Consider the following 11568-nt stretch of genomic DNA (forward strand, 5'->3'; position numbering starts at 1 on the left):
CTCGCTTGCCACTGTGCTGAATTGTGGCACAATGGGTCAGTGCCCTGTTAACCAGAAGTCGAGCCCACGCAGGGATGGCTTTCGGCGGGATTCCTGCACTGCAGGCGGGGTTGGACTAGATGACCCTTGGGGACCTCTTCCGACTCCTAAATTGTGCGAATTGCCGCCAGCAGTTTGCCACAAGGACTCGCACTCGCGGTTGCCCGAGAGGAAGAAAGCAGCAGGCGGCAGCGCGGAGCCCGCGGCAGTGAGCCTCTCGTATCCCTCCTAATCCAACCCTCCTCCTCCCCAAATGCAAATACGGCGCCGTCGCCCCGCCTCTCCGGAGCGCTTGCTTGGGGCTGCTCGCAAGAGGCGGCGAGAACAGACCCGATCGCCGAAGAGATGAGGAGGGTGGCAGGCTCGATGGACTCCCAGGCCGAGCACCGCGCCGATTACTTCCGACGCTCCAACCTGTTCGTAATGGTGGCGATCTTGGTCGGCCTGAGCTACCACGGGGTGAGCGCAGCCTCCCTGGAGGCTCCCGGGGCACCTGGTGCGGGGAAGCGCGGGGCGCCACGGCTCCAAAGGGCACGGGGGGGGGGGACGTGCGGGCATCATAGTCATAGCTGCGAACTTTTCCCTTTTCTTGCGAGGAATCCTATTCGGAATAAGGGAATTTCCCTTTTAAAAAGGGAAACGTTGACAGCTCCACTGCAACTGGGCACAGGGTAGAAGCCTCCAGCAGGTGTTTTAACTCTTCCACTGAAATGAATGGGTTGGAAAAAAACAAAACAAACCCCGGAATCTTGAGTTATTTTCTGCTGCTCTGAAATAGAGGCCATTTTTCTTGTTTCTGTCTCTCCCCCCCCCCCTCCACTCAAAGGTTTTTGGGAGCTGAATCCCTGATTGGAGTCCAGTATAAATATGTTTTTCGCCGTAGTGCACTTTTAGTGCATTTCATGAAGACAGCCTGCTTTAATGCATAGCACACACTGTACTGGTGAGGTTTATTCTGGAAGTACATTATATGATAATTGTGATTTATTTTTTTAGGGGGATCTAGACCGATATCTCATCAGCTGTGGGCTTTCTTGCCCAAGTCCAGTGTTTCAGGGTCCTCCACACCCTGCATTGTAAAATGTAGAGGTCAGCTACCTTTTTCAGCCGTGGGCCGGTCCACCGTCCCTCAGACCATGTGGTGGGCTGGACTATTTTTTTTTGGGGGGGGGGAATGAACGAATTCCTATTCCCCACAAATAACCCAGAGATGTATTTTAAATAAAAGGACACATTCTACTCATGTAAAAACACACTGATTCCCAGACCATCCGTGGGCCAGATTGAGAAGGCGATTGGGCTGGATCTGGCCCACGGGCTTAGGTTGCCTACCCCTGGTCAAATGGCTGCTAATTTCTGGATTGTGCCACATTGTATTGATGTCACCGAATTTCATATATTATGTATGGATACTGGGGGATAAACACAAAAGTTGTGAATTCTGATGTTGCAGGATGATGGGTTATGTTGACACGTATATACAGTGGTACCTCGGGTTACATATGCTTCAGGTTAAATACGTCTCAGGTTACATACTCCGCTACCCCAGAAATATTACCTCGGGTTAAGAACTTTGCTTCAGGATGAGAACAGAAATTGTGCTCCGGTGGTGCAGCAGCAGCGGGAGGCCCCATTAGCTATAGTGGTGCTTCAGGTTAAGAACAGACCTCCGGAACAAATTAAGTACGTAACCAGAGGTACCACTCTATGCCGCTTAGGAATTTGGAATATTAAGTGGTATAGCTGAAGTAAATAAAACAATACCTCCTGTATGCTTACTTAAATGTGTATCTCTTTCTCCCCTCCTCCTCCTTACACCTCAGTGGGCAGTCTTTTCACCCTCAACAATCCCCTATGACCTTCTGGGACCATTAGGCACCGTCACTAAATATTTGGTGGAAAACCATAAAACTCTTCTCGATATCGGGTAAGCTGAATTCTCATCTTTTACCTGTTCACATTCCTTCTGCTCACCCAACAGTGGGGATTTTGGGGGTGGGTGGGAGGGTGAGTAATATAATATGCAGCCATATGTATGTGCTTCTCCTTGCATATTGGGAGGGACAAGTGAAATGTAAGAGCAAGCTACAGTCAAGCAATGTATTGGAGATTATAGAGTCATAGAATTGTAGAGTTTCTAACAATGGACCCAGGGCCTCATTCTTTTCTCTTCCTTCCTTTTTAACTGTAAAAACCAGTCCGACACACGTGTGTTCCTCTTCCTCTGGTAGTTTTCCAGCCCATAATTATCTCCCCTGAGCACTTTTGTCACCTGGGTTAAAGCATAGCTGTCAACTTACAGATTTGAAAATAAGGGACCAGCACCCTCGAAAAAAGGGATCAGCAGCCAAAATAAGGGATTTTGGCTTAGCTTATACAGAAATCCCGCACTCATGGAGCCATGCTGCTTTGGCTGTGACTGACTGTGTTTTGCAGGGGGTTGGACTAGATGATCCTAAGGGTCTACAACTCCCACCAAAGAAGAGTGGCAGACAAAACTGATGAACAACGTCAAGATGGCAAAGCTTACAGGCATAATAATAATAATAATAATTTATTATTTGTACCCCGCCCATCTGGCTGGGTTTCCCCAGCCACTCTGGGCGGCTTCCAACAAAGATAAAAAATAGAATTAGAAACCAGGAAGAGGACCTCTTTAATAAAGAATGGGGAAAGTTTATAATTTATTTGAAAAGCTATTGTAAAGAGTTACATACATTGGTAAGATTGACAGAAAACTTGTAGTAAAAATTTGAACTATGGATGGACAAATGATTTATAAGCAACACGTTGGGGCTGCCGTCATCCTGGGGCGAAGAGTTCCATCGGCCCTTCCCTGCCTGAGAGAGAGGGAGGGAGGGAGGGAGAGAGACTCTCGCCCATGCCGCCCGTGAGCCCGGCATGAGGTGGTTGTGGCGCCGCGGCAGCGGCTGAAGTGCCGCCCTTCTGTGTCCCTCCCCATCCCCTCTTCCTCCTCCCTCTTCCTCCTCCCTCAGGCCTCTTCCTCCTCCCTCAGGCCACCTCCTCAGCCGCCGCCGCCTCCGGCTTCCCCTGGCAGCGCGGCAGAAGTCTCGCAAGAGGGGCTGCCTGCCCGCCACCTGCCACCCGTCTCCTCACAATGTGCCCCCGAGGGGGGAAAGGGAGAGACGAAGACACGGTAGCTCATGCGCTCGCTCTCTCGAGGCGGAGGACCCTGAGCCGCTGCTTCCCTCCTGAGCCGGGCGAGCATGAAACCCGGGAAATTTAAGGGACATCATCAATCCGGGACAGCAGCAGGACACAGCGCTGGGATAAGGGAGTTTTCCGCCAAATAAGGGACGGTTGGCAGCTATGGGTTAAAGAGCAGCTCCATACATGCCTTACTCCACTTGGACTGTGTAGTGTTTCTGGTCCGGTTTAGGCTATGCATAACTTGTTATTAGAAATATGCACATTAATGTAAAGGGCAGGGCAGAATGATTGCCTGCTTTTTGAAAACCCCATTCCTGCACCTGTTGTGTGTTTCTCTTGCACAAGCCATGCTTACCGAAATGAACAGGCATTGCACAAAGCATATTTGCGTTGCTTCAGTGAACTCCTGTCCATTTCACAAGGGCTTGCATGAGAAATAACAGGGTTGTGTCCCCTGTTAATTAGCTGGTGATTGGGAATGTGTTTGGCTTTCCCCCTGGGAATACCTAAATGTTTTGGGCTAACCCTTATCTCGCTTTAATTTACGCCAGTTACAAATGGTGTTATTTTCCTTCCTTTCAGATATTTAATTACCTGGTTAATCCACATTGGGGAAGCATTATATACCCTCAAGCTATGCAAGTAAGCTATTTTTATTTTATTTCCGGTCTCTCTTATACCTCCACCTACCTCTGCCCTCTCCTAAACAGCAGATAGCATGGCAAAGCTGTGTCTGGGCTTGTAAGCTGGTTTTCTGGGTACGGATATGGGGTGTTGTAGGAAATGCATGAGCACTCCCTCTCGCTGCCTAAAGTGGTATGGAAGTGACACACAGGTTTTAATAATCTTCACAACTTATCTGCAAGAATTGGGTCTAAAGTAAATTCTGTCAAGGACCGACTTCGGAGCTGTTGTTGAATTTGCTTTTAAAAAGCAACCAGTGCTTTCCAACATTGAACCAATGAGGTGTGCTGTGCAGTGGAACCCAACCCAGCTGTGGCAGGTGAACGTACCCTCATCCTTTTGTCAGGTTTCTTAAATAATAATAATAAAGGCGCTGGCACTAGTTTACAAAGCCTTATACATCTGAGGACCAGGATACCTAAAAGGCTGTCTTGCACCTTATATATACAACTTATGGTTGCATTCTGCAGGAGAGGGCCTCTTGCAGATACCATCTCATCAGGAGATCTGCTCCGTATAATGCGGGAACTGGACCTTAAATTTTGGTGGCACCTACCCCTGAGAACTCTGTCTATTGTCTTTTAGGCACCTCTTAAAGACCTTCCTCTTCTAAGAAGCCTTGTAATCAGAATTTTATCCTGGCCTTTATCTGCATTGTGTTTATATATGCCTTTATTGTTGATGATTTTGTATTGTTAATTGCTTTGGGACGTATAAATGAAGTAAGCAAAATAAAAGAACATAAAAGAAGCACAAGAAGGAGCCAGTGACTGTGTAAGTAGGCTGGTCTGTGTGAGTGCCAGTAGAGGAGTAACAGTATGATGGTTCTTAATCCCAGATATATGCACTTGGATTCAAAACCCTGTTTGGAGGTTATCTGGAACTAGTGACTGCATTGCTGATATCTTTCCTTCATTGGTGTATCACATGCCACTCTGGAAAGTTCCCTGAAGGATTCTGGTGAGGGAGCAGGGGTGTGGATGACAGCCCAACTTCAGTTTCCGCCCATCCTCCAAGCAGCTGAGGGCAAAATAGACATCTATCTACTTAACTTGGATTTTAAGTAATACATGCAGAAATGTCAGGCTTTATCTGTCTGTCTCTTCACTGCAGGATGAAAGGCATCACAGACCCTTCAACTCAGCGTTTGTGGTTGGTTCAAACATTTTTCTTTGGAATGGGATCTCTCTACTTTTTGTTGACCTACAACCCACAGAAGAAAAGTTGGTGAAGGATTCAGCCAGAAGAGAAGGTTCCAACACATTCTAGCTTTGGGGTATATTTTTCAGGGAGAGGGATGGGTGTATTCCTAAATATTTTTTGTGCGTTCAGAAGTGTGGCAATCTTCTCTTTCACTTGGAAAGAGAAATTTCTTTCAGACGTCTCCTCTGCAGGTTTTGCAGCTGTGGGCAAAGCAAGGAAACTAGCTTGTGACAATGGGGGATGGAGCCTTTCTTTTTAGATCAAGGAAATAAAGCCAGTTCTTAATGGTCAGGACCAAAATGCCAACACTCACAAGATATCTGCATAGGACCAATTTAAAATAGGGGTGACAAACAGAGCAAGCACAGAGCAACCTATAGCCTCTACTTCTCAGGTCTAACAGTAGCCTTATTCATAAACTGAGCTGTATAGAAGTGTGGTGAGGCATCTTCCTTTGGGCCCAACTTGCACGTGTCTGTTGCTCCCCTGGTTTTGCCTGCATCCATGGCTGGATTGTCCACTACAAGTGATTGTATGGATAGTCCCCTTCATTTATGAGCCTCTTTCTCCCCTCCCCTGCCACCCTTTTTGCAGGTAAGGACTGCAGATTAAGCAGGTCTGTGAGTACTGATCTCTACATGCAGCCACACTGTGTCCAGGGTGTAGCTGTGACTGGGAGGCAAGGTGGCATTTTCATTCGCACCATAGACCAAGAGGGCTAATGCTACTCCATCAGTACTTTTAGCTGTGCTTAATAATAATAATAATAATTAATTACTATTACAAAATAATGTGCAACAGTGCAGATTATCCTTGTTGGGCATCCCGTTTTAGCAGGTGGCTTGGTTAACTTTTCTTCCCCTTTCTTGAGAAATAAACCTCTTCTATTTCTCACCCACCTTCCCACCCAGAGTTTAAAGGGGTTTATCTGCAAGTAGATGTGGTCAGCATTGCATCCCGAACATCTTGCAATCTTTCTCCACAAACGCTGCCACCACCCCTCTGATTTATAATGGTCTACCAGCAGGTTTTGCTCTTATGTTTTCTTGGTGCTCTCTTAACAACCTGCATGCATTGCAAAGCACTTTAGTTAATAACCGTGGCACTAAACTCTTGGGCATGGCGCAAGCTTTTCTTGAAGTGCAAAAGGCTGAGAGAGAGAAAGCTGTGACCACATAAGAACTGCAGTCAAGACCAAGAAACCCCACTGGGGCAGATTTATTTCTCAGAGATCCAACGTGCTGTTAAAAGGTAGTTTTATATTACATGCCTTAAATTATTTAGGGGAGATCCCCCCCCCCCCAGAAATACGGTACATCAAAGCAGGTCTACTAGTTTCAATCTGAGAGAAAGCTTTGCTAGAGCTTTCATTAGGCGTTCCTCATCCAAGCTGTGTCGTGATAGACAGAGCTGTCTGTGGGGAAGGTTTAGAAACAGCACGTTAGTTGGATTTGGAGGAAGTAATTAACAGTGCCTGTCAGATGAGTGGGTGTCTAATTCATAGATGTGTTGGCCAATGTGTTTAGTATCTATTTATTATGTACATGTTTAGTATCTACGTGTTATGCAGTGCCACCACCCAGATCTGAGAAAGGAAAATTACTGGTGCAGTTTTTCCCTGGCATGGCATTGCTTGGCAGGGTGAAGTGGTTTACAAGATTTTACCCTCTCTAGAGAGACTTTTCACTAGTATAAACTCAGGGGCAGAATGAAGGTGAGAAACAAAGGGCACCAGCACAGAGCTTGAATAAACCCCTCCACCCCACCAACTTTTTAGCATTTTGTATTAGTGCAGTGCATTTTTACTGTAGTGCATGCCATTGTTATGTTGGTGCAGGAGAGAGGTCCGCTGATTCTGTGCCTGAGCAAATATATAAAGGTTGGGACTCTCTGCCACATTAGACCATAGTTCTTGCCTTTGGTTTGGACTTTTCATTCTCTTGATGATTTCTGCTGAAATGCCTATAATGTCTTTCAAACTCTGTGTCTCATTTGGATTTATTTTTAGGCAGCTCTTAAGAACACTGCTGCTCATAGTTTTAGCATTTTGCCTTTGTGCTTGAACACCCTGCATATTCCGTCATGCTTGTTGTATTGAGAATCACCTCTTTAACACATTACGTTTACCTGGGTATTGTCTGGATGATTAAAGGTAGCTTCTGCTGCTTCTTTATACTGTTAATACTTGAAGGGAAACATGGTGAGCTGTTTGACTGTTGCCTCTTGTGATAAAAATGTGTCCTAAGATAGGGTGCTTAATTGGTATAATGCTGCATTTTGAGCTGATAATTTCCGAGAGCTGTCTCACTGCTGGCCTTGAATAAATCTAATAATTCTCTCTAAAATATAACGCATGCCCTGAAATTGTTACAAAGGATGGGGTGGTGGTTTCACATCCTTAAAGCAGGGGTTCCAAAACACAAAGTATAGGGCCCCCTAAGGATTCCTAATGCAGCCTGGGTTTCCCCACCACCTTCTAGGAAATTTTGAACAATAACCAGGCCTTAATAGGATGAAGGGGTTGACTCAACAATACAGTGGTACCTCGGTTTAAGTACTTAATTCGTTTCGGAGGTCCGTACATAACCTGAAACTGTTCTTAACCTGAAGCACCACTTTAGCTAATGGGGCCTCCTGCTGCCACCGCACTGCCGCTGCACAATTTCTGTTCTCATCCTGAAGCAAAGTTCTTAACCTGAAGCAATATTTCTGGGTTAGTGGAGTCTGTAACCTGAAGCGTATGTAACCCGAAGCGTATGTAACCCGAGGTACCACTGTACCTGCTTTTGTGTGTCATCGTATTGGGTTCTTTCCTCAATTCCCTCTGTTTGCAGCAGGAATGCTAAGGAGTTGGTGAGGAAATGCACTTGGGCATCCCAGGAACACGGCCAGATAATTTGTACAAGTGTGCATGTGTATACATACACAAACATGTTGTTCTTGCATTCACACTACAGATGTGTTAAGAGCAAATGGCTTGCCAAAACAGGCACAACCAATTTGGATTACTTTCATTGTAGTGTCTGACTTGTGTGAGTGCATGTGTGACAGTGTAGGGTGGTCGCATCCACTTTTGTCCATACCCACCACTGGCATGTTGCCCCCAGAGGGTTGGCAAAGGGTGATGTGACAAAACTGTGCATTGTCCTTGCTGGAGAATATGCAGGAATCTGTCTTTGTTTGCAACTGGCCTGAGAACATATTGTCCACATCGGAATGCCCAGACAGTTTATATATGGAGTTTCACAGTAGCCCTGTAAAGGACAATCTCTCCTCAAGCCAACATTAAGCGTAAAAAAGAAAAGAAAAGGTTAACAACACAACACAACACACCAGGCATTAAAAATAGCAGTAAAGATGTTTGGAAACCAGACTAACGAAATATTTGAAAGTCCTCTGAAAAAATGTGGCTTGATATGCCTGTGAAAAAGTGGGAGGGAAGAGATCAAGATAAACTTCTGGGAACAGAATGTCATAGTCTCTCAGCACCAGCACAGGAAAGTCATCCTGTCGGATGAGGGACGGTAACTAGGGGAATGGGCGTCCTTTCTGGAGGGAGAACATGGAACTCCTCAGCAGCTCCTGGCATGCCAGTTTCTTCCCCCAGGGCCTTCCACATGATAAAGAGCTGAAGGGACTCGCCTGTGGAGGTGTCCCCTCTCATTTTGCCCACTAGGAAAGAGATCTTGTCATTTCTCAATACTGTAGAAGACAAGGCATTGGCAGCTGTTCCCATCCACGTGCTCCTCTATCTTTCACCGTGCCCCACCCCTGGGAACTGCTTGTCACACCAGTTGAGGAGGCAGGTGACAGGAGAACTTCCTGCTGTACCTGTTCTAATTGGCACAAAATTTCCATGTAGACATGGATACACATTAAGCCGAAAATTGAGGAGGCCAAGTGCACGTAGGGCCTTTTCAGTCTCCTCCCTCCAAGGGCAGATAGATTCAAATGCCATTCAGGAATGCCAGAGGATACCGTATTGTCTCGAATATAAGCCGCACCTTAAAAATTGGGGGGGGGGGCAGAGAAAAAAAGAAATACCCGAATATAAACCGCTGCATACTGGGGGTGCTCTCTCCCTTTCCAGCCTTGGGGGAGAGGATGGGGGACTACGCATGAGGCGGGTGCTGCTTTGCCGTGTTCCTGGAGCTGTTTGCCCCACGCTCCTAGCTACATACCATAAGGTTGTGAATATGAGCCGCACTTTAACTTTTCACGGTCAGAATTTGGGGGGAAAGTGAGGCTTATATTCAGACCAATACGGTAATTCTAGACTTGCATTCCATGAGGTGTGAGGAACTGTAGGCAAATATAGGCTCCCCACCCATACACAGTGATACCTCTGGTTACAAACTTAATTCGTTCTGGACGTCCATTCTCAACCCAAAACCGTTCTTAACCTGAGGCGTGCTTTCGCTAATGGGGCCTCCCGCTGCTGCTGTTGTGTGACTTCCACTCATATCCGGGGGCAAAGTTTGCTACCAGGAAACCTACTTCCAGGTTAGTGGAGCTCGTTACCCATAGCGTTCGTAAGGAGGACAGTACATAACCTGAGGTTCCACTGCATTTATCAAAATCCTGGATTTCTTGGTTCTAGTCTGCTTGCATTAAGCCAGAGACAAGATTAAGGTTGTTGCAGTGTGGTAATAAAGAATAATCGATGGAGATTAGGGCAGGAAGATAATGTTACTGAAACACCCAGAAGATTTCCAATACAATTTAGTTGGTTAAATTGGTGTTGCAGCTTTCTTTCCAATAAAGACATTTTGTCATTGTTTCCAGCCTTCTTCCTGTATTTCCCCACCTTTATTTTGATCACCAAGTATTGCACATAGACACTGTGTGCAGGAAGATTTCACATGCTCGAATCCTGTAACATTACCATTCATTTTACAGCATTTAAAGGCATCTCATAACCATTTGAAAAACAATGGAATAATCCTTAACATTTGCATAGCTCTTTCTAGTGTTCAAATGAGCGTTATATTGTTGTAAACTTTAACAGCCCTGTAATGGAAATCAGTATTATCCCCCATGCTGCAGATGGGGGGGGGGGCGGCGCGCAGAAAGTGGATTGCCAAAGATCTCCCGGTGAATGCAGGAGAGAGGCAACAGTCAAAGCTGGGGCTTTCTGATTTTTAGCTTGCTCTCTTAGCTAGCATGCTACAGCAGATGTCGTTATAATGAAATACAACTAGTAACTGGAAGCAACTGCAGCAACAGCAACAACACCTGACAGTGTGAGAAAAAGGTAAAAAAATAAAATAAGCAGAGAACTAAATCTGAACCGGTAGACTAGAAGCATGACGGCCTGAATCTACAACCCTGATCACTGTGATCATGTTCACAGAAAGGCCAGCAGGAGGAGCTCTAACTTAACAATGCCAACTAAGCAAAGTTCTAAACTTTTTTCAGTTGTTTGGATCATTGTTTGCCAACCTTATTATAGTGAGAACTTCCCTCTATCGAAAGCAAGAAAGATAGGCAGGTTATTGTGTTCTTCATAAAACAACATTCCGTTTGGCTTCCCATATTCTCTCATCACATGCCCCATCGATTCCAAAATGATAAACATAGAATTGTAGAGTTTAGAAGTCCAACCCCATGCAGTTGCAGGAATCATTTGCCCAACGTGGGGCTCAAACCCACAGCCTCGAGTTTCAGAGCCTCATGCTCTACTGACTGAGCTATCCCAGCAGGCTTGTGCTGCTGGCCATCACCCTTCAATGGCTATAATTCAAACACCTTTGCATGAGCAGGGAAATGTGCGTAGATACTGTGCACAATCAGGATTCCGACTGTAGCCTTTCAGGCCTTTCCCATGGGTAGGATGAGCATTGCTCCCGGGGAGGGAGGGAGGAGCCAAACACAGGATGGTTCAGAGAAAGAGTTTTTTATTTCTGCTTCCCAGGCAGCAGAAAGGCACTTGCGTGGTCAACCACAGCAAGCAGCACTTTAAGAGTAGAAACAGGCAGCCTATATTCTCTTTAGCCCCCCCCCCCCGGGAATCCAGCCTCATGAGCTTGTACACGTAAGTTTGCAGAAACAATCTCCATTCATGATGACTAGAAATGGTTTCTGTACTCCTGGTGCCATTCCCGGGGTCTGTGCGTCAGTGCGCCAGGATAGTTGCAACCTGGTAAGATAAGTTGGATGCGCCACTGACAAGGCCATCTTTTACGCCTTCATGGACTGAGAAGAGGAGAAGGCTTTGTTCATTCAGCTACTTTGTGTTATACAGCAAAAGCTAATGCATATTTTAAGTTTGCATCCTCAAAGAAAGAAATACAGCTCTAGCTAATGCATTTTAGCTGCCGAATCCTCAAAGAAAGAATTTGGGAAGTCTTGGGGCCTAGTTGGGGTGACTACACAGTCAGGTTTGGGTATCCTGTCCCTTCACTACAAGAGTCTGCGTTCAACATGTGGCCAAAGGGCAGGGCCAGAAATGGGTGCCACGTCGGGGAGATC

The 11568-nt window shown here is 46.1% G+C and overlaps 1 protein-coding gene across 1 annotated transcript; it reads left to right on the forward strand.

Annotated features, from left to right (window-relative positions):
- The first annotated feature begins 320 nt into the window (after positions 1–320).
- LOC114597083 (transmembrane protein 254-like) lies at positions 321–9877 on the forward strand. The gene is made up of 4 exons (XM_028729189.2): positions 321–498; positions 1863–1966; positions 3793–3852; positions 5008–9877. The coding sequence occupies exons 1-4, from the start codon at positions 385–387 to the stop codon at positions 5123–5125; spliced, it is 396 nt and encodes a 131-aa protein (XP_028585022.2). The 5' UTR covers positions 321–384; the 3' UTR covers positions 5126–9877.
- Positions 9878–11568: the final 1691 nt, after the last annotated feature.

This window comes from Podarcis muralis, chromosome 6 (assembly GCF_964188315.1).
Source record: "Podarcis muralis chromosome 6, rPodMur119.hap1.1, whole genome shotgun sequence".
NCBI lineage: Eukaryota > Metazoa > Chordata > Lepidosauria > Squamata > Lacertidae > Podarcis > Podarcis muralis.

Coding starts and splice junctions, on each gene's coding strand:
- LOC114597083 (XM_028729189.2), top strand. CDS start 385: ATGAGGAGGGTGGCAGGCTCGATGGACTCCCAGGCCGAGCACCGCGCC. Junction 499..1,862: donor TCGGCCTGAGCTACCACGGG/GTGAGCGCAGCC, acceptor CTTACACCTCAG/TGGGCAGTCTTTTCACCCTC. Junction 1,967..3,792: donor AAAACTCTTCTCGATATCGG/GTAAGCTGAATT, acceptor CCTTCCTTTCAG/ATATTTAATTACCTGGTTAA.